The sequence below is a fragment of the Pygoscelis adeliae genome, unplaced genomic scaffold, assembly GCF_000699105.1.
Source record: "Pygoscelis adeliae isolate BGI_AS28 unplaced genomic scaffold, ASM69910v1 Scaffold116, whole genome shotgun sequence".
Lineage (NCBI taxonomy): Eukaryota > Metazoa > Chordata > Aves > Sphenisciformes > Spheniscidae > Pygoscelis > Pygoscelis adeliae.
This window is the reverse complement of record NW_008825080.1, coordinates 1806116-1832494: the sequence shown is the minus strand read 5'-3', so window position 1 is coordinate 1832494 and position 26379 is coordinate 1806116. Positions and strand designations below refer to the sequence as shown.

At 36.1% G+C, this 26379-nt stretch overlaps 1 protein-coding gene across 1 annotated transcript; it reads left to right on the top strand.

Moving 5' to 3' along the window:
- Positions 1-25317, top strand: IL31RA (interleukin 31 receptor A). The gene is made up of 15 exons (XM_009326931.1): positions 1-52; positions 2101-2397; positions 3785-3905; positions 6058-6224; positions 7645-7796; positions 10822-10987; positions 11571-11653; positions 12203-12419; positions 13879-14061; positions 16377-16478; positions 17884-18030; positions 20586-20726; positions 22085-22178; positions 23712-23790; positions 24616-25317. Exons 1-15 carry the CDS (start codon positions 1-3, stop codon positions 25207-25209), a joined length of 2595 nt encoding a protein of 864 aa, XP_009325206.1. The 3' UTR covers positions 25210-25317.
- The last annotated feature ends 1062 nt before the right edge of the window (positions 25318-26379 follow it).

Below are 26379 nucleotides of genomic sequence, written 5' to 3'. Positions count from 1 at the left end.
ATGTTCAACTGTTTGATTTGGATGTTTGTCCTGCTCTGCAGCTCTATAGCAGGTATGTTTCTTGATTATTAGCACCTGTCTTGCCATAAGAAAGTTTTCCAAAAGGTGACCTTCTCCAAAGGAAATTTTGAAGAGTTCTGAAAATGCAAAAACTGTATTTTAAAAATAAAAGTTAGTAGGTGATTGACTAAGTAGTGTACAGTATAGAGAGAAAAAGAAATTTATGGCACTCTTGATCTTCTCTTGTGGAATGTTAATTGTGATCATGATAGCCTGGATTTATTTTCCTTTGTATTTGAAGTATTAAAAAAAAGAAAGTATTTTCAAACCTGCTTTGTTAATTGTTTCCCTGTTGCACAGGATATAGAGGGGGAATCTGCATCTGGAAGTCATATCATAGTGTAATTCTTGTTGGGTTGTAAAGGCTGGTAACTTTGGAGATTTGCTGATGGAACAAATTAATGTTTATGTAATATATAAACACTTAAAATGCAGTTAATGTCTGCTGGTTTTGGACTGTTTTAAGTCAAATATTACCTACTCAGAGATTCATGCAATGACTAGTAATGTTCTCATTCCTAATTTTAAAATGTGTGACTATTGATACCCACCCCGCCTCCAATGTGGTAGTTCCACAGTCAGTTTAAGCTGGCACAGGTAACTGCTGAAGTTGGAAGAGCAGGTAGTTCTGCACTCCCTCCACCTCTCATCTCCCTCGCCTTCCGCTGGAGTGCATGTTTGTGTGGCTAGTTGTGATATGGTGAGGAATCTGATCTGGATGGAGAACCATGTTATTTTTTGCCAAGCTTTTAGTTTTCATCTGTATCAGTGTCCTTTTGGTTCACTACGCAGGCACTACTTCTGGCATGCGAAGTGGGTAACAGCAGTGAATGAGTGGTTGAGAATTAAAAATGCTTCTTGTGACAGCACTGCCACCGCTTCAAACTGATTAAGTTGAATAGTGTAGGTTAGAATAGGAAATCACAAGGACAGATTGAAATAATGACTTTGTGACAATAATTGAAAGTTCATGTGCAATTCATCACAAACAACACACAACAGTAATTTTTTATATAATGGTATTTGTGTCTTAAATTGTTCGGGGTTTACATGGAGGCGGAGCGCATATGTTTGTAGAAGCTTGAACAATCTATGAAACAGTGCAGGTAATTGCTTACAACTGATATACAGTAAAATTTGTGCAGTAGAGTGTAAAATAGTCATTAGTATGACTTTGAAACATAAAGAAATTACTCTGAAACAAAAAGGACACAAAAAGAAACATAGAAAGCAATTTACAGTTAATACACCCAAAAAGGAGAGAATGACCAGAAAACAAGGAAGAAAGTTTAATATTTGATTCCCTTTCATTCTTACATTCTAGCAAAGAAATTCTATCTGTAAAAGTTGGTGGGTTTTGGTTTTATTTAACAGATTTATTTACGAAACTTGTCTTCAAGAAATAAGTAGCAGCAAAAAAATAAACAGGTAGCTCCTTGCAGGGCTCTAATGGGTGATTCTTGCGCTGTTTGATAACTTTGCTGAATTCATTCATTCAGTCTGCTTCTGTGTTTTCCTTGTACATGCATTTTGTATGCAACTCCTGTACTGTGTCTGGGAATATAAATTCTATGATGGGTAAAAGTACTAATGAGATATTGAAATACATTGCAGCTTAGTTGTAAATGTTAAACTTACAGTTTGATGTATTTTCTGATGTAGTAATTAGTAATGATAACATCTAAATGGTATGCATACCTTTTACATACAGGAATGTTTTCTAAGAACGGGTTTAAAAGACAAGAATCTCTTTTCTTCGTTTTCAGCTATTAAAAACATTTGAGTTGAAAATTCTCCATTATTTCTGGGAAGGTATAGAAACATCATTCTTATACAATACCTATGGTAATGTAGTAATTAATGTGAACTGAATTTCCAAACAGCAATATCTAATTCGAATGACTAACTGAGCATTTTATTTGAACTCCATATGGAAAAAAATCTAATTAAATGATCTCTAGACAACAAAATAAGTTACCATTTTTCCACTGGTATTTTAAAAGGAATTAGGTTATGTGATATCTTCGATTTTGTTTTTAGATGAAAACTCTATCAGAGATGCTGACATTTTTCCTTCATCTCCTGAAATTGAAAGAGGATCCACCCTGAAACTATTTTGTGTTCTCGGAAAACGCTACACACTTCACAGAAATGCAAGCCACATCATCTGGAAATTGAATCATGAGTTGATCGCTCAGGAAAACTATGGCATTGTGAATGAGACTGTATCTAGTATAACCATCCATAATTTCACTTACAGCAAAGCTCATGTGAAATGTTTCACTAAGTACTTGGGCAAAGAACAACTTTTGGTTCACACTGAAGTTAAATCTGGCTGTAAGTAGAAAAACAGGAAAATGAATTTTAATATTTTTTAATAACTTACTGTAAAAATTTTACTTTTAAAACAACTACTTTTTTTTTTTTAGCATGTGGCACTGTAAGACATCTGTATTCAAGTATCTTTTTTTTTCTGGAATAAAGCATGAAATTGCAGGCATTCCTTAGTGACACTGGTCCATAACCTCTTTGACCCTGACTTTTGGCCAGCTGAAGTGAGTAGAGGTTTTCTGTTGAGTTCAGAGGGTACTGGGTCTGTCCCTTTGGTTAAGTCTTTTGTCTAGCCTGGCCAACTGTAGCTTTCTCCAGGGAGGATTTCCTCTCTAATCCTCTGTTCCAAAGAAATTGCAATTACAGTCTCTTACAGAGAAGGTTACAGGATAAATATGTATACAAATTCTCTAATTTATTGAACAGATTAAGTCCAGATTATACTAATGTATTCCTGGGGTCCCATTCTAGTAAAGAAGCAATAAATGCAGAAAAATACATCCGTGGAATAAAAACCAGCAGAAGGTATTGCCTGTCTGCAAAGTTTAGTGTGCCATAAGCTTGTCAATAAAAGAAAGGTCTTTTGAGTGTCATATTAGGTGGGACAGAAAAGTACTATTTTGGAGAGAGGGCTTTTTCAACCAGTTTATTTCACTGGGTGCAGTTCTCTTCCTTTCAACTCCAATTTCTTCTATCGAGTGAAGAAGTCTGGTTTTAACAAAGAAGTCTTTGAGGGTGTTACATTTTTATGGATGACTTCAGACCGTAGAGATTGCAGAGGATTGTTTCCTTTGCGCTGTCTTGCTTATAAGATAAAGAGAGTCCAGAATTAGCAATCTCTTCAAGGTCATATAGGTGTGTTTCCCAGGAAGTTATCTTCTGCACTCTGAGGTCATGCAGGCTCTTGAGATTAGGGGTTTTCATAGCTTATGTGGTTAGACGCTCTGGGAAGGAACCAAGAGGAGTTTTATCTTTCAAAGAATGCCTTTTCCTGAACTTTTGTGCTGTTTCTTTGTTTTCCTCTTACTCTCTGGACTGGCCTTGAGCTACAGGCGTGTTGCGGGGGGTACACTTAGAGGTTCAGGACGATGTATGTAGTGGTTTGATATAAGATAGTTAATGAGTTACTGCAAAAATACCTTCAGGTCCACTTAGTTAAGTACTTCTGAGAAGTAGTTGGAGAAAATCTCCCTGTCTCCCCAGGGGAAGAAAGAGTGGTTTTGATTTTGGCTTTCTGAGGAGTTTTGAGGGCAGTAAGAAATTATAAAACGAAGTGCTATGTAGGACACTTAGTGAAGTTTGCCATAACTTGCTTTTTGACCAACAAAATCAGTTGTACATTAAAGTTACTTGTTTTTACTGGACTTTTTTTTTTTAACCTTTGTCATTGTAGTTCCACCGGACACACCAGGAAATATTTCCTGCATTTATTACGTTGAGACTGAACTTGCCTGCACCTGGACTTCAGGAAGAGAAACAAATCTTGATACAAACTATACTCTTTACCGAAAAATGTAAGTATAGGATGTATTGGGAACTGGGTTGCTGGGGTGAGACCACCAGTTCCCTTCCCTTCGTATCCTGACTTCTGTTTAAAGAAAACCTGGAAACATCATGGAGTTCAGAGTCATGGCATTTCCTCAGTAAATTCAATTAATTTGGGGTTGGTAATGGTTGAAAATGTTAGTCTGGCACTTTTTTAGTACGCTGTATAAAGGAAATGAGCATTCTCAACCCAACATTCAGTAGACTAATGTTTACATCAGAATTGATACTCACTTGTTTCCTTGAAGTAACATTACTAATTAGATCAAAAGCTGAGTGAGTTTAGGTACAAATGGAGAATGGAGGCACTTTGTGGGAGTGTTACCCAGAAACTTTTTGTATTACTAACTGTCATTTTTTTGGATGGGTAAAAAAGATTACTTCCTCCTCTACTTTAAACAATTCTCAGTTAAACCTATTAAAGCCCCTGTTATTCTGCTTGACACCAGTAGGATTTAACCTAGGGACCTTTGGAGTCTTAAGGTTTCAGTGAAAGAACCCGGAGTTATTTGTCCTTTTTGGATTGCTCACATCTGGGGATTTGAATTTACAAATTTAGTGTTTTTGTGACCCCATTATAGAAGCATAAATACTTGATTCTTTCAATTTCTGTTGAATTTTAAATATTGTTTAGGAGCTTACTTTTTCATGAGTTACTGTGAAAATGGTGAAATCAGTGTTGTGCCAAGGCAGATCTCGGATACAATTTTGAAGGTGATAGCACAGATATTGTCCCAAAGATACTTGTCAATCTGTTCTTCATAATAGTGCTGCTCGTAGTGCTTTTTTTCTGCCTAATGAAGACTATAGGTAATGTGATTTCATGAAGAGTTTTCTAAAATGTCTAAAATTATTCTTGAGAACTGAAAGGAATTCAGACTCCAAAGAAGACATTTTCTTATTGTAAATTATGCTAGCGTATGGTATCTTTTTTATTTAAATGGTAGGGCAGGAAAACATCTTTAGTTTTATCTCCATTTTAGGCTTGACATTTTAGGCTTCCACCTTCATTAGGTGGAACTTTCTTACTCCTCCTAGTGTTTCTACATTTTATAACTTAGCTGAGTTTGTGAAACCATAAACTAGAACTGCTATTGAAAGTAAGTTTCAATATTGTTGCTTCCTGTACCAGCACAAATTCTTCTTTAACCACATAGTGAATTGGATTGCAGAACTATTTCCAGTAAAATCTAACCATTAATTTTAATCCAGATAACCTCCAGCTGAGTTTACCATATGACTACAAAAGCATTGGTACAAGGGGGCAGAGGGCTGAGGATGGAACCAAACAGCCAGGCATGTTAGGGAAGGTAGGACTGCTTCCTTTTGCAGCAGTGCAGGCTTACACTAGCTTAAAGATGTTCATGAAATACCAGCCTCAAACTGTTCTTGAGTTGCACGAATGATCTGCTTGCTTACTGCATAATATGAAATATTTAACACAGGCCCCATATATGAGTTTTTATTTGTTGAAGGATTTCTCTGTGGGTTGGTGAAATGAAACAAATTTCCTTAGTTTTGCATCCCACACTACTTGTTATGGAAGTATACGCTGTAAAGACAGCATATTATCAGTGTGTTCTTTCAGGAAAATCTGTCAAATTTCTATTACCTTGTAATAGCTTGGCAGTGGTACAATTTGGCTTTTCTTTTTTCTGTATTTAAAAGATGAACAAAAGCTTATTATCACATAGTTCCATGTGGCATGTGTTACTAACTATCTATCTATGTTTTTAAAGGAGGTCTTGTGTGGGAGTTACATGATTTCACTTCTCTTTGAGACTTTAATATAATAGTAGCATGTGGATGCCCTATTAAGGCATTTTTACTCTTCATTACTGCTCCTGGAAAATTGTCTTACTGATTGTAATTAAAACTAATTGAGTCTGTGCAGGCTATTTATATGCATTTCAGCAGCAGTGCAAGTAGGAAGGAGTATTCGTTTGCACAAATACATGATCTAAGGAGATGTTCACTGATAAAAATGTCCTGCCACCTCAAAAACATATAAATAATAATTAAATAGTAACCCAACAATCAGTTTGAATTATTCTGAGAAAATCCTCTAATTTCTAATTCCTTTTATTTTTCTTTTCTGTTTTTTAGGATGACAGAAGAAAGGGTGACTCTTCCAAATACAATGGGCTCCTGCCAAAACAAAACGGAGTCATGTTCATTTTATTATCCAGATACTCCATATAGTAGTTCTTTTTGTTTTCAGGTGAAAGCTGAAAATATTTTGGGTGAAGCCTCATCAGATTGTGTTCCTATACCTATGGAAAAAATAGGTAATTAAAAAAAACATGAGTTAAATAAAGATAAAGCAGTGTATGTTGAACTGACTGCATCCACCCCAATTCTTTTTCCCTCCCTATAGCATACAGGTTAGAGAACTCTGAAACAAATTGTGTAATCAAAGTTGGTTTACATAGAAGAAAATAATGAAAAAATAATTTTTCAATAAAATAGTTTTGAAACTATTATTTGGGTTTCATTTGGTTTTAAATTGGTTTCAGTTCTGAAGTGTCATCTAATTTTAATTGTTAGCTAAAATTACAAAGTCTCTGAAATTGCATTTAGGGTTTAATAAAATGTTCCATCCTTCCCAGTTTTTTTCATCAAAATTTGGATGCTTCTGATTTAGTTGAAGCAAGTCTCTTGTTATGTTTTAATTGATGGCCTTTCCATGTAGAATTCTTCAAACTGGTTGGTGCTACAGCAGCAATTTTCAGCAATTTCTTGGTCTTACCGAGAGGTGGTGAAAAATGATAGTGTGCTGTATTCATACTATGAAATGTCGAACTACAGTATTTTTTATTAAGCTCATGTCTGATGTATCTGTTATAAACTACTAAGTTTTTAATTATTTACAAGTAAAGGCTATATACTAAGACTTTTTGTCAAACTAAGTGGTACTTGGACTGTACGCTTGTATTTTTGAGTGGTACTAGATGTCAGTGCAATGTCTGGCTGTAAATGAATAATGATATTATAATTTCTCCAGGTCCACCCATCATTTACTCTGCTATTCTACTTTCTGGTTAGGAATGTTAAAAACCCACCTGTTCTGTCATTCCCAGGAGCAATAATAATATTTTGTCTACCTCTTCTCCCTCCGTGCTGTGCTGCATTTTCCTCTGTTCATTTTGGTGTAGTTAATCAACAACCCTTTCAACTGCGTATTTTTGCTGCAGCACTCCATCAGCTCTCTAGCCATCTGCTCATTACTCCCTGTGTTCAGACCTGCTGTGGCTCCTCATTACTCTCCACATCCTCTGTACCTCTGTGCTAATCCATTCTTTTCCCATTGTCTCCTTCACACTTCCTTCCCCCTCAAATCCTTTTCAACTGAGTTCTTCCCTCATCTGCCGTTTGGACTTGACCTTGGCGTCCCCACTCCGCTTCGTTTCTTTTCCCTGCTGTTGTCCCCGAGTAGAATTCTTCAGTGCCAATACAGATGAAAGAAATCTGCACATCTGTTCGAGAGCGGGTTTGTCAGCATTAAATCAGTTATGTGTGCAAGCTCTCTTACAGATAACTTCCCGTATGTAGAGTTATGTCTATAAAATAGACCGTCATATGAATACTCTGATAGGATGTACGTTATTGGGATAATAATTAAACTTCTTGGAACACACATAGACAGAGCAATTCTGAACTTTCATAGAAGCATTTTCCCCTGTTAATGTTTTTGTTTCTCCATTCTAGAGAAATTTGAACCTCCTGAAATACTTTCAGTTAAAAAAATCACTGGTATAAAGCAATTGCTTACAGTAACCTGGAAAATGCCTGAGAAGATTATCCCTTCACAAGATTTAATCTGCCGGGTTCAATATAGAAACTTGTATTCAAACTCTTCGGTAAGCTACATAAATTTTCTTCTGAATGTTAGCTTCTTTGTGACTAATTTCTTAATGTTATAAAAGGCTAAATAGAAAAAAGGCAACAAGTAGTTGGAAATAATGATTAAAACCTTGTTATTTTAGTGGAGCATGATTATGTATGTATGATCTTAAGATCATTGTTTTGTTGTCTAGGATTAATTGTTCTCTTCCTTTTGGTCAACGTCTGTTTTGGTACATACCATACTTCTGCATATATTTCTGTGAAAGGCTAAGGGATGACCTTAGGCTAAGGGATTACACAACACAATCAAAATATTTTATTTTCCTGTTGCATTCTGGTGATGAAAACAGCATTTACTCCCAACCACAATAGTTGAATCAGATTAAGATACATTAATTTTCAAGGGAAAGAAAGTATAAATTTTGCAAGATGAAAAATAAGGGAAGTTATTTTTCTGAGTTTGTCTTTCTGACACTTAAGTGGAACTATTACAGAAAAAACAGTATTTACTCATTTGCTTCTTTCAGATGGCCTATTCCAATACTCCTCAGTATGGAAGTTATTCTGTTTGCAGTCTTACTGTTTCCTCTTCCAAATTTAAGAATGGGCCAGGTTGCTTGGCTTGTTTTTTTTAAGTTCATTAAACTGAGATGTCTGCCTTGACCTTACTATTTTATACTTTAAATGTGTGATTCTGGGAGAGAAGACTTCACCAGGGTAACTAAAAGTAGCCCTCAGAGCTTTAAAAAAGTTCCTGGTAATAAAGGTGTTTCTAATAGCATCCTCCTCACATTCTCATGGCAAGCATCTTTACTGAAGGTATGACATATTAGTTGTTGGATTCAGGATATAGTATTTGGGATGATCTGATGGACAGGATGGCTCACGTCCACCCGGGATATTAGAAACTGAACTAATATTTATTTAAAAGACCTGTTAAAGATGTTTATCCTTTTGGAGTCAAGACACTGGTGTCCTTGTGATGCTTACATGCATATGAGATCCTTCCCAAATGTTGAAAATATTAACATTTTTGCAAAGTTACAGCATTATTGTGTATTGTGTCTATTTGTTAGCACCTGCGTAAGAAATCGCTTGCCTACTTTTTCACTATCAAATACGGTCTACATCCATTTTCTTCCTCAGAACCCTCCTGCATTTTTCCAGACATTCTAGAGGAAAAAATAGTAGCCATGATCGGTAAAGACAAAAATCCAGTGAGTTTAGTTCTGTAGGATCTCAGACAGGCATGATTCATAGTTTTGTCTGTAGCCAATCCAATGGCAATGGCCAACAAATACAACCTCAAACCATCAGTTAGATACAGGAGCTGTTTTTCTGTCTGTCAGCACATACATGCAAAAAAAAAAAGTTTGAGCAAATGACAGATATTTTCTTGACCTTTTAAGCCTTCTTACCAAAACAATCTAAACAGTTTGCTGTGAACTCTTTTTACTGAGTGAAAAACAGATAACCTATTTTTCTACTTGCATATACTAAGTTTCTATTATAATTAAATGTTGTTAACAGCCTTTGGCTGGTCCGGGGTGTCTGTAATTCTGTGTCAGGTTCTAGAGGAGGTTGGTAATAGTTTTGAAGCCCTTTTGCAGCTTGCAAAAGGGCTTCAACCCTTGCAAAAGGGCTTGCAACCCTTCAGCAGGTTGGCTGAAGGGTCTGTCACCTAGCAGTGGTTTGTAGATCCCCGAATACATTCTCATAGAAGCAGTTTTCTATTTTTGACAATGAGTTTCTTGAGATCAGAATGGACTAAAATTTTGTGTTTCATTAGGCAGTGCCGTTCCCATTATGGTGTTCAAAGGAGTGGGTGTCTGCATTTTGTAGTGTTATAGTTTGATTCACTTTTCATTGGAAGGTTCAACTGGTGGAAGACAAGAATTTCTTCACAGGTTTTTGGCCCTGTTGTTGTAAATCTATGTGACATTACTACTTCAATTTGGATCCCAAGAGGGAATCTTCCTTATTCTAAAACTCACCTTTGACCTTGTTAGAATTTAGCTAGCTTGAACATTTATTTTGCATCTTTCTGTTTCAGTCATGTGAAATTTGAGAGGAGGAGCGTTGTTAATTATTGATTAATTTTTGCAATTTGGAAGAGAAGACATTAATGTTGGTGTAGTGATTATATCAATCCTTCAGTACACAAACACTTAAATCTTTCTGTAGTTCCTGTTGTTTTCTTCTACTTCCGGTTGTCAGTCCAGTTGAGTTGATGCATCAACTCCAATTCCTGGTTTTCATGTCTTCTTTCACCTTTTGTTTTGGAATAACAGTCTAGCTTCCAGCTTCCATCAGTGAGATGTGAGTGGGCTCCTTTTAAGATGAGGAAATTTCTCACCTTGTCATTATTTTCCAAGAAGATTTTGCATCAGTTATTGCTCATACTCTTGTCATCCTTCATCACTTAAAGGCTCCATCTTCCTTCTTTTTCTCTTGGTACCAGAATTTTCTGTGTTTTCACTGGTCTTTTCATTTTAATCATATGCTGATAATCTTTGGGATGGCCTGCAGCCACACTGTTACGTGGCTAAGAGCTAGAAGACCCTGTAACTCAGAAAAGAAAAACAAGAAAAGAAACAAGTACCCAGCTGCCTCACAAGCTGCAAGTGGTTGCTGCTTCCCCGGGGGTGCTTCTGCTGTGAGGTGGAGCTGTATCCAGGGCACTATGGAGATACTGGCTTTGGCCATACCCAGTTGCTTCCCACCAGTGGGAACTGCAGCCATCCAGCACCTCCTGTGCCGGCACAGCTGCTCTAGAGTTGCGCGTGAGCTGCACACGATTCAAGCCACAGGTCATTCAGTACAGACCTAGTTTTGGCTCAAGTTTTTCAAACCCCGGAGTTTTACAGGAAGAATGAAGATGCTACACAGAAAAACGAAATATGAAACAAGTAATTTTGAGTTTCAGAGGAGTGAGGTGGGAAACATGAAAACTGCATCCTTTGTGTTTTTTAAAAACTAAGTCATATATCTGCATGCAATTTTATAGCAAGTAATTTTTGTTCATGTGTCTACTTTCAGGACTTTGTCACTGTCCCACTGAATTCTGCAGAGAAAACAGGATCATGTAATCTCACAGGTCTGTGGGACTCCACAGAATATTCAGTTGCCATTCAGTGTATCAGTGTTATGTCAATATTCTGGAGTGAATGGAGTAGAGGGAAAACAGCAAGCACAGAAGAGAAAGGTAGGCTAACTATTTAGTAAGTTTTTCTGTGGTTATACTTTGGGGCGTTAGGATTTAATATTTAGAAATTTAGAATTCTGTTGTTTAAACAGAACACGTATTTTGTTTAAATATAGAAGAGGGAAAACTGAAAGGCGAGCAAGGAGTGGAGGAGATTTGAAAGGTGATACAAACAACATAGGGCTAAGGAAGAAAATGGGTGAATAGACAGACAGCGAAGAGAGGAAAAATTAAGAGTGTAGATGGAGACTGAATGGTGCTAAGTAGGATGGTAGCAGAAATGTAGTGTAGCAAGTATGTCCAATAAAAGGAATTATAAGCAGAGAAATTAAATTGCCAGTTATAAAACAAGACTAGAAAATCTCCTCTAGAACTTAACAAATAAAAGAAAGCAAAAGGAAACTTATGGAAAGAGAGGAGCTGTACTAATTAGGGGAAAAAAGGCACAACATTACACAATGGAAAACTTATTAAAAAGTTGCGCTCAGACTGTATTTTTGAAACCTTTTGATTGTTTTTGCCATCTTACACTATCTTTTTAATGTAACAAAAAATTTCAATATATTTTTATGTCTTTACATAGCTCCTTCAGAAAAAGTGGATTTGTGGAGGGTAATTGAGTCTTCACACTCAGCTGGAAGTAGATCTGTACATCTTATGTGGAAGGTATGTACTCTTTTTGTGAATTGATAACCCTATTGGTATCATGCAGCTGATGTTGCGTTAAGGTATTTTGGTGTTTTAGGACATATAACTGCCAGGAGGTTTTGCTGTCATCAGAAAAGAACCTCACTGAACTAAAGCAGAATTGAAAAGGCTTTTGTTTACTGAATGGTAGATGAATAGAGTTTTGCAATCTGTGCAGAAAGGAAGGGTTTAATTGTGTTCAGATCACTGGAAAATCTGATTGAAAGTCCTTACAACTGCTCTTAAATAATACGGCTTACCAAAGCTGTGTTTAAATTCGATTTAATCTTCTAGTAGAGTAACCAGAGTTTTTTTGTGATTCGAATCTCAGTATTTGACTTTTGAACCTTTCCTTCAGTGAACTTGTTCCAGCTGACTGTCCTGAAGATGGGACTGAAGAAAGTGTCTTGCTTTTCTAAATATAGTATAATAATTTTGTAATTTGATTTGGACTCTTTAATACAGTATATACTTTCGATTATACAAATAACACTGTGAAACACTTACTACTGCATATTTTTTTAATAGCCGTTAAACAGCTTTCCACCTTCTGGGAGAATTCTAGGCTACAAAATACAGTATTTTCCAGAAAATAATGCTGAACTTAAAATGACAAACATCTCTACCGATAAGAAAATTATTTTACTTTTAAATGAAGAGGCATATATAATATCTATTACTGCCTATAACTCTGGTGGAAATTCTCCTGAAGCTATTTTGAGGATTCCATCCACTGATGAAAAAAGTAAGATTTCTCAATATCGTGATATATTTTTCTCATTAACAAAAAAATGATCTTCCTGACATCTGTTTAAGTTCTGTTATAGTGGAAGCAAAATTGTGCTAAGGGCTTTTGTCATAGATCTATATATATAGAACTGTACTATATACAAAGCTGTGTAGTCCATTACTTTTTACGAGAACAATACTATCTGGTTGCTATCACATACCATGTTTTTGTTATAGATGATTATTGTTGGGGTTTTTGTTTTGCAATGTAGTTGTTAAGATACCGGTACTTTCTGATGTCTTATTAGACTTCTTATTTTATTACTTTCTGAGGGTTTTTTGGGTTTTGTTTTTTTTAACCTTGGACCTCCCAAATAAATTTATAGAGTCCCACCCAATTCTGTCTCCTTCCTCTACTAGGTCATAAAATGGGTTACCACAGGGCATTATTGCAATGCAGTTAACAACAACATTCAAAAATGTGTTTAATGGAAGTCCCTAAGCTGCGTCAGTGGAAGCAGAGAGGGAAATGTGTTTATTCTCATTTCATATGCATTCCCAGAGTACGCCATCCCACCCACTGCCAGGGTCTGGAAGCTGGTCTGCTCTAGCACAACACTTGTGGATTTTGGCTCTTACGTTTAATTCTGATCTCTCTGTGAGCTTTGTATTGCAACATCCTGCTGCCTACCCACGATCCAAAAGAGAAGTTGCATTTGACACACTTGAATCGCTTCTCCTACATCAGTTGTTCATGAAATAAGTGCAAGCGTCCCCTTGGAATTGCTCAATAAAATTCCAGTCTAATCAGAAAACTGGATATGTAGATGTGATGTCATCTTGTCCTGGAGGTCGCTGAGTGCCTCTCTATCCACTTCTGTATCCCACAGTAAATGTTTTTCTGATTTTTCCATGCTGTGACGTACTTTTTTCCCCCTACATACATCTCTCTTCCCTCTGCTTCACCAGGTCTTTTTTCCTTCTGCTTTGCCAGGTTGGGTTTTCACTCAGACTTTCATTACCTCTGGTCTGGAGGTTGGTGGTTCACTTTTGCTTCACTGTCATTCATGACCTTGCTGACTTGATTTACTGTTATCCTATTGCCTTTGTCATCTCAATCAAAACTTGCTTATCTGCACTACCTGTAAAATTGGCAGTAAATTGGTTTGTAAAATTTTGCAAACTGTAAAATTCAGATCCTAAAAGACAGACTGGTCTTTGATTCTGTAAATCTCCTTGAGTATCATCTCCTCAATCCCTCCCCCGCCCTTTTCATGGTAACAATTTAGATGCTTCATTTTAAAGTATTTTGAGTACGCACCTGTGAAATAGCTATAAAGTAACTTTTTTTTTTTAACCTTGACTAAGTCCCATACTGTTCTGAAGAAGCAATCTCACCTTGCTCTAATTGAACTGCTTTCTTGCTGCAGTTTTTATGAAGATAGAATTGCTGACATTTTCTGTTAAATTTTTAGCTTCTCAGGTTATTGAAACAGTGAGGACCTTTACAACAAATGAAGAAGTGGTTGTGGAATGGATAGCCTCTGAACCAGAAGTAACCGAATATGTAGTTGAGTGGTATGAGGAATTGGAGACAGATCCTTTTGGTAGATCATGGCAATATGTATCAAATTCTACACACTGGAAAACTAACAAAAGTATGTTAATTTATCAGTTACAGCTGTAACAATGTACAGATATATATGTATTTATGTGTATTTATTTATAGGCAGACCAGAAAGAACAAACAAGGATGAAGTCATCTGGTTTCCTCAGACCATTTTAAAAAATAACATTATTACATGCTTTATTGAAATCTTTGCATGTAATTTAATAGCAATATTAACTCTCAAATTTTCACGCAACAGGCAAGATGGTGTTTGCTCCCATGTAAGATTAGGCTACAGATTTCATGTTTAAGCAATTCTGTGGCTTGGTCTTAACGCCATGAATCTTCCAGTAGGGAGGCCTATGACAGATGTATGCTACTCTAGCAGAGAAATCTAGAACCAAAAAATGAATTTGAAGATGGGAAAAGATCGTGTGCCTTCATGTGTGTAGAGAGAGCAAGAAACCTGAAAGAGGATTTGAGGGAGAATTCTACTTTAAAATAAGCAAGTGGAGTGATTGGTCAGTCTAGCATGTTAAGTATCACATAATCACATTTGTATTACAACCTAAGGCATTTCTAAAGGCTTCAGTGGCCTTCTGATGCACTGACAAATAGGTGAGGATCTGCACACTTTTTTGTTTTAGAGGCTGACTTTTTTTAACAGATAATCTCTCTTAAGTAGTAATGTTTTGGCTATGTGTATGTCATTTCAATGAAAAACCAAATGTGCAGAGTTCAAGAGATATGTGCAAAGGCAAAACGGTGAATGTTGATGTCTGTGTATATCCCATGCACATTGCCTTTAGCTAATGAAACACATCTGATAGTCTTTATACATTTGGATTTTTTTTTTACAAGCGCAGGAATAATAGTGAAAATGGTTAATATAATATATGTAATATATGTGATAAGTGAATTTTGGATTATTAGTTCTTTGGTTCTCCATTAGTTAATTAAATTTATCAAATTTGGAAGCGGTTCTTGTTCATATAAGGATCTCTCTGAATCCTATATCAAGGAAAAAGTATGTCCAAAGTTTTCAGAAGACAATTACCCTGCGTTTTCTAAAGTGAAAATGAACACTCAGTTCGTTAATGATGACTACAGCTAGTTTGCCCATGAAATTTGTCTTACTGGCTCAGACAACAGTGATTTAAATACTGTTTCTGTGATACAGTAAGACAAATTAAACAAAAATCTGCGTGAAGTAAAATTCAAGAGCAGTTTATCAGACATTGAACTGGAGTGGGTGAGTCTTGAGTCTTATGCTGAAAATTGCACTATTTCAGCAATTTACTGTGAGGAATAAATGCTATTTATAGCTGTTCTCAATATATAAAAAAAACAACTTTTCTCCTCAGCATTACTGTGGGAGAACTTTGTTTACCCGAAGCACAAGTCACATCAGAAATGTCAAGGCAAATTCAGACTTACTGTTATTTAGGCCTGATTCTGGCATTCTGACATGTGGGCCATCGTAACTTTTGCTGGGTTGCAGTAGGTGTAAGGGACTAAAAAAGCACCAGAGAGCTGATACAATGCAGGCATCTGTCGATAGCCATTATTCTTGCTGAACAAGCTGCAGAGCTTGAGGAGGAGTGGTCTAGGAAAGCCTTTACGCTGGTTTCATCCCACAGGGTGTAAAGCCACAGGTGTGTCCTCTCGGAGTTGATGAGAGTTGCTTGTAAGTAGGAGGTGTACCCTGCTGATTACTTGGCTGCCGGATTGTTCAGAGTTCAAAACTTCATTTTCAGAAGCTTGAACTATGTCTTGAAACATATAAAATTCTACTGCAGAGATTTCACTTGTACAATTGTATTTTTGAGTCAAGCTGGTTAGAAGCAGGTCTGCAGTTGGCGAAACTGGAACATCAGTGTAGAGTTAAGAGATGGGGCTTCATTGTGCTTTTTAAGCTGTTTGATGTATGAGACGAAACTTTCTTCTTCAGGGCAGTAAACCTAAAGATATGTGAAATTAAAAATATTCCTGGAAGTATCATTTTATACTGGTTATTTGAAAATAAAAACTTCCTCCAAAATCTTAAACTGTTACGAGATGAATAAGTGGCTTCATAACAGAGAAGCTGTATAAGGCTGAGGTATAATTACCCATTCAAAGTATTTCTAGTGAAAAATGTGACAGAAACCAGGTGCTCTTATGAATACAATGAAATAAAATTCATTGTATTAAGGGCAGTAATGAGCATTCGAGGCAATAAATATATATTGTGCTTGCTAAAAAGTTGAAGAAGATAGAGGTCTCTAACAGTATATTTAGAACGGCACTGTGATTTATTCTACTTCCATTGTATTAATCTCACATAGAGAATTGTATGTAAATATTCCTTTTTTTCCTTTACAGAAAACTTTAAACCATTTATATGCTATAACATCTCTGTGTATCCTCTCTATGGAAATAAAGTAGCAGCTCCATATTCCATACAAACTTACGTTCAAGAAAAAAGTACGTATTTTAAACTAATAAAGTTGTAAAAGGTGTGTTGTAGGCTGTCTTTGAGGGTGTGTTATCTTTGAGCAGTTTGGTACTGACATTACTGAACGAGAAATGTAGATGCTGGAAGAAACCCAGGATTCAGGCTTCCTGATTGCTGTTCATAGATCAGCTACTGAATTGTTCAGTAAAGAAAATTTGTATCTTGTGATACAGGTACATTGCTGCTTGAATCCACGCATTTGTTGTAAAGCTTACATACTGTATACAAAGCGGTTGGAAAGAGTATAGCCACAAACATGAAACAGTTCTTTAAACTGGCTAGCTCTTAAATGTTACAGCTCATTTAGATATATAATTAGACTTGATTTTAATGCTTGACTGCATTTATCAGTCCTAATATATGAAGAAATTCTACCCACAGAATAAAATGGATGGTTTGAAAAGCTTGCTTTTTGTTAAATTTTGTAATGTAATAAAATATTTGCAGTCCTGCACATAAAAAAAATGGTAAGAAGCCATGACGTTTGCAATTGGGTAGAAACTGTGGATGAAACAGTGTTTTTTTGGGGGGAGGGGAGGAAGGTTTCTTTATTTGTAGAAATTTAATGCGAATTCAGTGATTTATGCAGCCAGCTGTAAGAATGTCGTTTACTGGTAATTTTAAGATTTCGGGTGAAAATGTCAATTTGCGTGTGTGCGCATATAGGTCTATGTAGGTGTGCACGCACACATAGTACAATGCACTACTAAACAGCACTAATTATTAGGAGGAGGTAATGGAGTATTGTATGTTTGAGTTATACTTACTCGCACAATTAGAACTTTGTTTCGAGTACTTTCCTCTTATAGGGAGCTGTGACGGTACTGAAGGTTGTCAGAGAATGGGATGGAAGATACTTGTTTTAAAACTGAAGCACAGAGAACTCTTGCTTCAAAGTTAGGAGCGATGCGCGTGAGGTGGTATTGTATAAGTAGAAAGACTTTGTCTAATGTAATGGGCAAAGACTGGGGGTGCTGGAGACCCCAGCTGAATCTCAGCTCAGCCAGAGACGTCCTGCATACACAGTGACCTTGCACCCGAGTTCCCTCGTGAGTGCATATGGATGTTTTACCTCTTGATCTCTCTCTGATGTTTTGAGGGTAGAGCCTTTTAATGATCTTGAGGTATTCAGATGCAGTAAGACTGAGAACTATGCAAACGCCAGAATAGATGAGGGGAAGTATTATCAGAAGAAATCACACATTGAAGAGGGTGAGAAAAGTTAAGGTCTATATCAGAGCACTAAGATGACATATTTACTTGTACATTTGTTGCCCCTAATGTTACTGGTACGTGTGAAGTAACACAGATGGATAACATTGTGGAACTTAGACTATTTTATTACTTTTTCTAATTTATAATGCTTCTGTGTAGAGCCATCAGAAGGACCTGTGGCTGATACAGGCATTCCAGGGAAAAATGAAGTTACAATAAAATGGAAGGAGATTTCAAAGGGTAAAAGAAATGGATTTATCAGTAACTATACAATATTTTATAAACCCGAAGATGGAAAAGAATTGAGTAAGTATACATTAAACATCAATGCTTTCAACAGGGTTATGACAATCTGCTGTCGGAAGATAGTTATTTTCATAGTTATTAGCACACTTTGTTATTGTATGTTATAAATATGTCTGAAAATACTGGTACTAAAATGTGGCTTACGTAAAAATGAAAAAAATTATTAGATTTAATTAAAATGATGGGGTGTTCTAGTGAATAGTCCCTGCTTTCATAGTACACGTGTATTCTTGCTCAGTTGCTTTGTTCTGAACTTATTTTGTACAGCACTGCTTGCTCTCAATTAATCTTTTTTATTATTGTACTACCCATGGTAGTACAGACATGACTGTTGACCACATCGTCCTTTCTGCTTCTCAGATGATAAATCAGAGATCTCCAGGTGATAAATATAGTCAGTGTATGGCAGCACTATCATTCCTCTTCCCTTTCCAGACAAGGATGGAAACTCATATATCAGAGGCTTTTTGCAGGTTGTTCTCTGTTAACAGTTCAAAAAATCAAATTTGCAGGATTATGCCAAATTAGAGAGTACTATTTGTCAGGTACTTGCTGTTTTCCCCTTTTATATATGTACTAGTCTCCCTCCATCTTCACATCTCTCTTCCATCGTGATACACCTCTGAAGCCAATGGAAAAAGTAATGACAGAAGTAGAGGAGCTAAAATATTGGGAGAGTCATAGATCCTGTGCAAATTCGTGAATTTGAACCTTGTGAGGGTTCAGCAAATTTGTAAGTTCCATGCCTGTCCTTGGAAGGATGCCTTTGCCAAGCCCTCAGCTTCTGGAACAGTATGGTGGAAATTTTCTGGTAAAAATGTTTTTACAGTCAGTTTTATAATAAAAGCAAAATAGCAAATGATAGCCAAGAAGCTAAAATAAGCTGCCAAGAAATAGTTTCTTTGGATGTAGTTTTTAGATAAATTTCTTCAAATGTGCTTGATTTTCTGTGCTTGGTAGTGCTTTTCTGCTCTGGAGGGTGATAGCGTAACTCTTTGAGTGTATTCTTAATCTCCTACGTCAGGAGTAGTATCCATACAAGGTGTCGGTATAATCCTATCGATTCAGAACTTCTCTAGCCTAAATCTCAGCGGAATCTTTCATGAGAAGTGTTTCGGTGACTTAAATTTGTTCTTCCTGTATAGTTCATGAAGAATGCTGTTGGATCATTCAGTGCTTCAGAAATGGTTCTTTTTCCTCCTTTGTTTTAGGCATCACTATTAGCAGACACCTAACATAATCTTGTTTTAAAAAGATCTCAAACTTACAAATCTTGTGATGTCTTCAGTTGCTTCTGGATTTCCGGTTTGGAGCCAGGGCAAGAGTATTTTTGGTACTTTTAAATTAGAAAGGGGAAGCTGATTATTTCTGCCAGATTCAGTCCTCTACATGCAATTTTTCCTGCCATGTTGGTTTCTGAGTAATTTAATGCTGACTGCTTTGTGCGGGGTCACGCTCAAGACATGCAGCCTCATGTTATGGAGCCATATGTCTCCATATTACTTCTAACATAAAGCTGACTGTGCCCATTTTAGGGGTTCAGATTAGTTTCTTTAGGAAATTAGTTTTAAATAGCAACTCAAGGGAGTTTAATTTAAATGGCAAAACCCTTCTGTACTGATGTTTTTTGAGGCTTCTCTGATGTCACATCTTTTTGATAAGAATAGAACATGGAGTTTGTGCAAGGTGACTTCACTGATGGCCTTTTAACTCTAGAACTTCACTTTCCCCTCCCTGATTTAAGAGAAACTCAGTTTGTTTAATCTCAGGGCATATTGTAGCATATCTATTTCCTGGGTGTTTCTTGACTGAACTGTATGACGACATGAGTTGGCTTTGACTTTGTGCACCAGAAAATGTTTTAGTGACTTTAATTTCATAATATGAACATACTTTTAATACTGTTTGTAGACATAGAATGTTATGATATATGTCCTGCTTCAAAAAAATTTAAAAGTGAAGCACATCATACTAATTCCAGTAATGGAGAAGGTATTGGAAATGTTGAGTTCTATTCAGAAAAACATTTTGAAACTTGGAAAAAAAATCCGGTTGATTTTGGCTTTCCTCTGACTTTATTGGGGTGGTATCCCAGTGCTGATAGATTGCATCCTTTTGCATGATCAATGTCTGACTGCATGTACTAGAAATACAGCTAAATTTCACAAGCTGCAGAAACTATTTTAAGTTCTTAATTTCTGAGCCTAGTTTCCAGGAAATAAAGTTCTCAAAGCACTGTTTTCAATGATAAAATAAACTACAGGAGATCATAATTTGCCTATCTTTAATATTAGAAAAAAATATGAGTTTATTTTTAAAGGTAAATACATAATGGGTTTTTTTTTGCCCTAAACTTTTAAGTAGCATTGATAAACATTGATAATTTAAATTTTCTCTCTCAAAGGACTGATAAGGTTGCTTTGTATTTCAATTGGTCTTTAAAATACTTTGTGATCTATCATTGTAAAAGATGCTAAAAAAGTGTACAGTTCCCTGTACACTAGTGATATAACACTATTTTGTGTGTTTATTGACATAAATGTTCTCCTAAAAAGATGAAACGGTGAACTCTGATGTTCTGCAATACAGACTGAAGTCCTTACAGGCTAATACACAATATACTGTCTATATCATGGCAAGCAATGGAGCTGGTGGAACCAGTGGAGAGCCAAAAACCTTCAAGACTTTGAAATTCGGTAAGTAATATTCCAGGTTAGTTATTACTATTTTAAAATCAGATTTGGGAGTAAGAGATATAGGACTTTTTTGTTTAGGCATTTGTTAATTTTTTTTTTTCATTAGTGTTAAACAAAACAAGGAAGAATTACCAACACTAGCTGAATTTAACTCAATTTCACTGATCATCACACAGACTAAAACCTCAAGATTAGGTCAAACCCCAAAATCTTTATTTTGCTGTCCATAAAGCTGTAGAATTCTATGGATGTTTGTGGGAGCAAGTCTGTATGCTGTCAATTATGGGATGGGGGGCCTAACAGTTTATTAAAAAGCAGACATTTCCATCTGAGATACTAGGTTTAGAATGGCTGCGCATTGCGTTGCATATTTTCTGCTATATAAGCTTAGCTAATAAATGAGTGCACAGGTTGTGGCCAGTGTGTGTGTGGAAATATCTTTTCCTGTTTCTTACTGATTGTTTTAGCCAGATTTTACCAAGGAGGTTGGTCTGATGGTTGCAGGTCAGAAATTCAGACACACTTTCATTTCTACTTCTGGAAGAATGTTTTCAATACATACATAAATTGTCATAGTGGTGGCCAAACTGAAATACAAAAAAGTGCACGAGCTATCCTTAAACTTGTCATGGGACCCAAAGCTAATTTATTTTTTGCCTGTAAATTCATCTGCTAGTTTGCTAGTCAAACGCAAGATAAGTTTAGACTATGCTGAGGACTGGTCTCTATTGCTGTCAGTACCTACCTCTGATAGGTACCTGGAAGCCAGCTCAGAAATCTGTGCGCTGTTTCAGTCAGAATTACTGTATTTTTTGTGTATTTAAAACCTATCTCCTGCATTGAATTTAGTATTTATTTTGTAGTAACATGTAGAAGTGGCACTATATGGCAGTTTTAGGTGACTCTAAAACAACAGGTGCCCAGAGAAGTGGTAGTTCTTCATCCTAGGTGACTTCCAAAGGTTGGCTTGGTATGACCCTAAGCAACCTGATTCTAGTTTCAAAGTTGGATGAGGTGACCTACAGATGTCCTCTCCAATCTGAATTACTGTGTGATTCTATTAAATAAAGGAAATTTTAAAAAGCAATACATCTGTTCCTGAGATATCCTGAGAAGTCTCATCATGAGCTGCTTTTCTGGCTCAGTAACTGGGACTTGTTGGATTCAAAATACTCATCTTCTAATACGTCATACAATGAGTACCATACAGTATTCTGAGTAATTTTGGCTAGTTTTGACAGAGCTCTTTAGAATTGTGCTAATTAGGTGACTTGGATGTTGAAAATTAACTGTCTTAAGGGAATACATGAAGAAATGATAAACATCTGTGTTTTGTTTCTCCCCCTCCCCCCCTAAAGATAAAGATGATGTTCTTTTCATTGCTCTACCCATTGGATTAAGCATGTTGTTTCTGTTAGGCCTTTGGATAACATGCATTTTGAAAAAACACACGTGAGTACATTTTCTACCTTCTAAAACTGAATGCAGTCAGTTACTTTTAACTTGTAAAAGGCAAAATTATGTATCTTAAATGCTTTTGTTGGGTTCCAAACCAATGTCAAATTAAGAAAATAAGCATTGGAGTAACAAATAACTAACCATACAGGTTATTTTGTAACTGCAGTAATTTCAGCAAGTGCAGTAAATCAGAACGAAACAAATAGGAGAAACAGATTTACGTATCATCTGTATCAGTTTATGGAAAACGCTACCTGCCACTTGCAGTTCCATGGTCGATCAAGTGAGGGGAGCATACTTTAAGTCAGTTACTGAGAAGTTAATAATGCCAAAGATAAAGTTTCCCAGGCACTCTTAATATATCTGCTAGTACACTAGAACTCATTTCACATAACCCCTATTGCTCATCTTAGCTACATTAATATTACTTTTGTTAGTTTGTGACACTCCCCTTGAGCTGTAAAGAAGTAATGAAGAAACTAGAAATTACATCATGTGAAAGCATTTGGATGCTTGATCCATGGGTATGGATCCATATTTATACATGATACATAATCCTTTTATCTGCCGTCACAGATGTCCCCTGCCAGATTTTAAATAGCTTCCTCAGAGCATGGGGATGCTGTAACATCCCAAATATGACTGTGAGGATTTTTTTAAGGTTATAAAATGTGCTTTTCTTTAGCATCAAAAGGTAACTGGGTTGTTTGGCTGAAGCTTAATAAGAAGGTTAAAAATCTTAACTATCTTGGGGTGTTCTAAGCTATTAGAACCAAGATTGTTGTCGTGAAGCATCAGATAATAAGTATAGCTGAAGTAGTAAGTATAATTTCCAACCCTTTAACATCTTCATCTGTCTTGTGTATTCCGAATTTTTACAATAGTCAGAAACTATGTTTTGATTCTGGAGAATACTTTGAGATGTAGTTGAGTGTTCATATTCTTGTGTAGACCAAATTGCAATTTGAAAAGTCAAGCTGTGGCCTGGTTTTCCTTCACTTACACATATACCCAGTATCAATGAGTGATTCATTTTGTTTCCCGTTTACTACTCCATTGGACAGTTATAAGCTACAGTGTCAGTTAGCATCATTTATCTGCTGTTAACATAAGAACTCAGCGTAGCTTTAGTGTGGTGTAGTGCTAGGGACACTTTCCTAGAGCAAAGTTTACCTGAGGTGGCTTTTCACTGAAGAACCACCCTGAAACATGATCACAACAGGTTTTGTATACAGCCTTATTTTGGCATCCTATTAATTGATCTACTATATAATAAAAAAAAAAGACTTCCAGTGAGTTTTCTGCAATGCCTCTGTAACCCAAGATTTTTACTTGTTCAGATCTTTTGTGATAAAAATTTATGTGAGGGAAAACAATTTTAATGAGAAAGATTGTTAATACAGGAAAGCCTTCCTTTGTGAAAGTTTGATACTTTAGCAGTATTTGGGCATTCTGGAGATTTGTTCATTTTACTTTTAATAATCTGTTTCTTTCATCATTTGACTAAAATTCCTTTCTCAATGATAGGTTTAAAAAGGTTTGCTGGCCTGATATACCCAATCCTGCAGAGAGCATTGCAGTGGAATGGCCTCTTGATGCATCTATGGTAATAATTGCAATTTTATGTATTATAGAAGGGAGCAAATGGAGAGGAGTCCTTCTCTCAGTCATTTCATGACTAAATAAAAAAAAGTTGAATTTCATTCTTCTGTTTGAGTGCTATAAAATGCTTTGTTGTATTTCAAACTAATCGAAAAGATGCACCTTTATAAAGTATATTCATTTAATTCTTATAGGATAATGAGAAATAATGTTTTGAAGTTATAAAGTGATTGATGGACATGGTTTATTAAATAAAGTCAATTAAATTTGCTCAGGTTATCGAGTCTACTGAGTCAGATTTCCACATCTGCATATCTCGTCCCTTCTCCACAAAAAATTTAATGCAACATATAATAAGATTTGGTATGTTATTGTACTAAAGTTTCCGTCTTTTTTATTGTTGGATATTTATTCCGTATTAAAGTTTTGATGTTTATTTGAATGAAGTGGAGTTGATCATGTTTACATAGAAAGTGTAATCTGTGGAGAGTGAGATTTAAACTTTTGTATGAAGAATGGCTGGTTAGAGTGGAACAGATGGAAACAGCCCAAGCCTGATTCCAAGCCTTCATTGAAACTCCTTATTTTATTAAGCACAGAAAACCTAATATGAAAGTGTTTAACAGATGGACAGAATAACATTGTCATTTTTAGTACTTGTTCACATATAACTGCATCCCAGCTGAAATGCACATTAACTCTTTATTAATGCACTTTTAAAATTAAGAGTCAAACAGAGTTCAAATGGCAATATTTTATATATTAAAAAATAAACTAATACATTCTCTATCACTATATAACTTTCCAATTTATCTCTTTGTACTGACAGAATAATTCATTTTTGAAGGGAGTGACAACTGAGGCTAAAACCATGGACTTTGAGGACGTAAGTGTTTTGGAACATTGTTTTCCTGAAGAAAGTCAGGAAGGCTCACTACTAATGAATTGTGAAAACCATGTTTCTGAATGTACTGATATTAATACAAAAGGCATGATTAATGGAGATAAAAAGTTACTGTATAATGAAGAAAATGAAGTTGGTAAACGTTTTTCACCATCCATGCCTTACATAATTACTGATCAAGATACCAGAAGTCAAATGCATTCGGCTTTGATACCAGCGAAGGAAATCCAGCCCGTAGAAATGCTGGAAGATGATTTATGCGAATCCCAACAGACTTCAATAAAAAATGAAGAAAATGAAGATGTTTTAAAGCTGGAACATTGCAGTGAAAAAGCACTGTTCAATCCATACCTTAAAAATTCTGTTAAAACAAGGGAATTTCTTACTTCTGAGAACTTGCCAGAACACAGTAAGAATGAACACAAACCTCAGTCAACTGTCTTACCTCCTTTTCAACAAAATGTCACAGGACAATCCTACATAACACTGGACATGTTTGGGCTGGCCACAGCTCATTAGCGTGAGAAAACTTTCCTTTGTAAAGTCCCCTTGCAAGATACATCTTGGCACTGCTGCTCATATGCATTTGTATGTTCTAACCTGGCTGATCTCAGTTAATTTGGATGAAAACACCCCCTTCCTTTGAACAGCTGTGAAGTAATCTTTTGCACTGTGTTTATATCTGCCAGTGTTCACTTTCAGTGTGGGGTGGGGTTTTTGTTTTGTTTTGGTTTGGTTTTTTTACCAGACAGATGTGCCAGTAGTGAGGCAAAGGAAGTAGCTTTTCTTATTTCTTCTTAGTTCTCCCATATCAGTCTGCTAAAACAAACCGATCTTTACTATGGGAGCATCCAGCAGTGTAAGCAGCTCACCGATTTCCCCGCCCCGGGCAACAAGTTCCTATGCCTGAGTTCTGCTGGGGAGACATGGACTGACTTGAACAGAGCCAGGATCTGCCAAATCCTTCCTGCAGTTACATGGAGCAGAACTACTTTCCTCTTCCTATTTCCCTCAATTCTTTTATATCTGGTTTTCTGTATAGAGTTCCTCCTGTTTTGCAAATACTTGGTAGATTTCAGTAATTGTCTTTTTGTGTCCTGCCTCTTGAATCAGTGGTTTGGCTCATAGTTTCTCTGTCTTTAATGAGAGGATATTTGTTACGTGTATATACTATTGATTTACCTACATTTTGGAGAAGGTAGGATTATGCTGGCTTTGTTGCTTCCTTCCCTTTCTCTTGCGTTTTTAATCATCCTCTGCGTTTTGTGCTGCTTTTGTCTCTCCTGTTTGTTTGCTGCTTTTTAAAACTCTGTTTACTGCAGGATATCTTCTTATCTTCTTGTTCCTTTGCCTCTAATTTCTCCCAGTTTAAAACTGTGTTTCCCAGTTGAGGTTTTGATATTTTGAACTGAAAAAAAATTCAACTAAATATAGCATCTTGTGTTGGAATAAGCACTGAGTTTATATTTAGGAAATTATTTTTTGGGGAGGTATTGAAAAAACACTAAGTCTACAAAATATCCCCAGATACCCTCTGGTAACTGATTTAGGATTAGGGAGTTCTACATGAAGGCTATAACTTTTGTCATTTGTTTTATGATTTTGATAAGTCATAAAACTACTTGTAGTTTCCATTTTATACAGCAGCAATTAAGCAGGAAACTCTCCATCACACTGATTTTTTTTTTC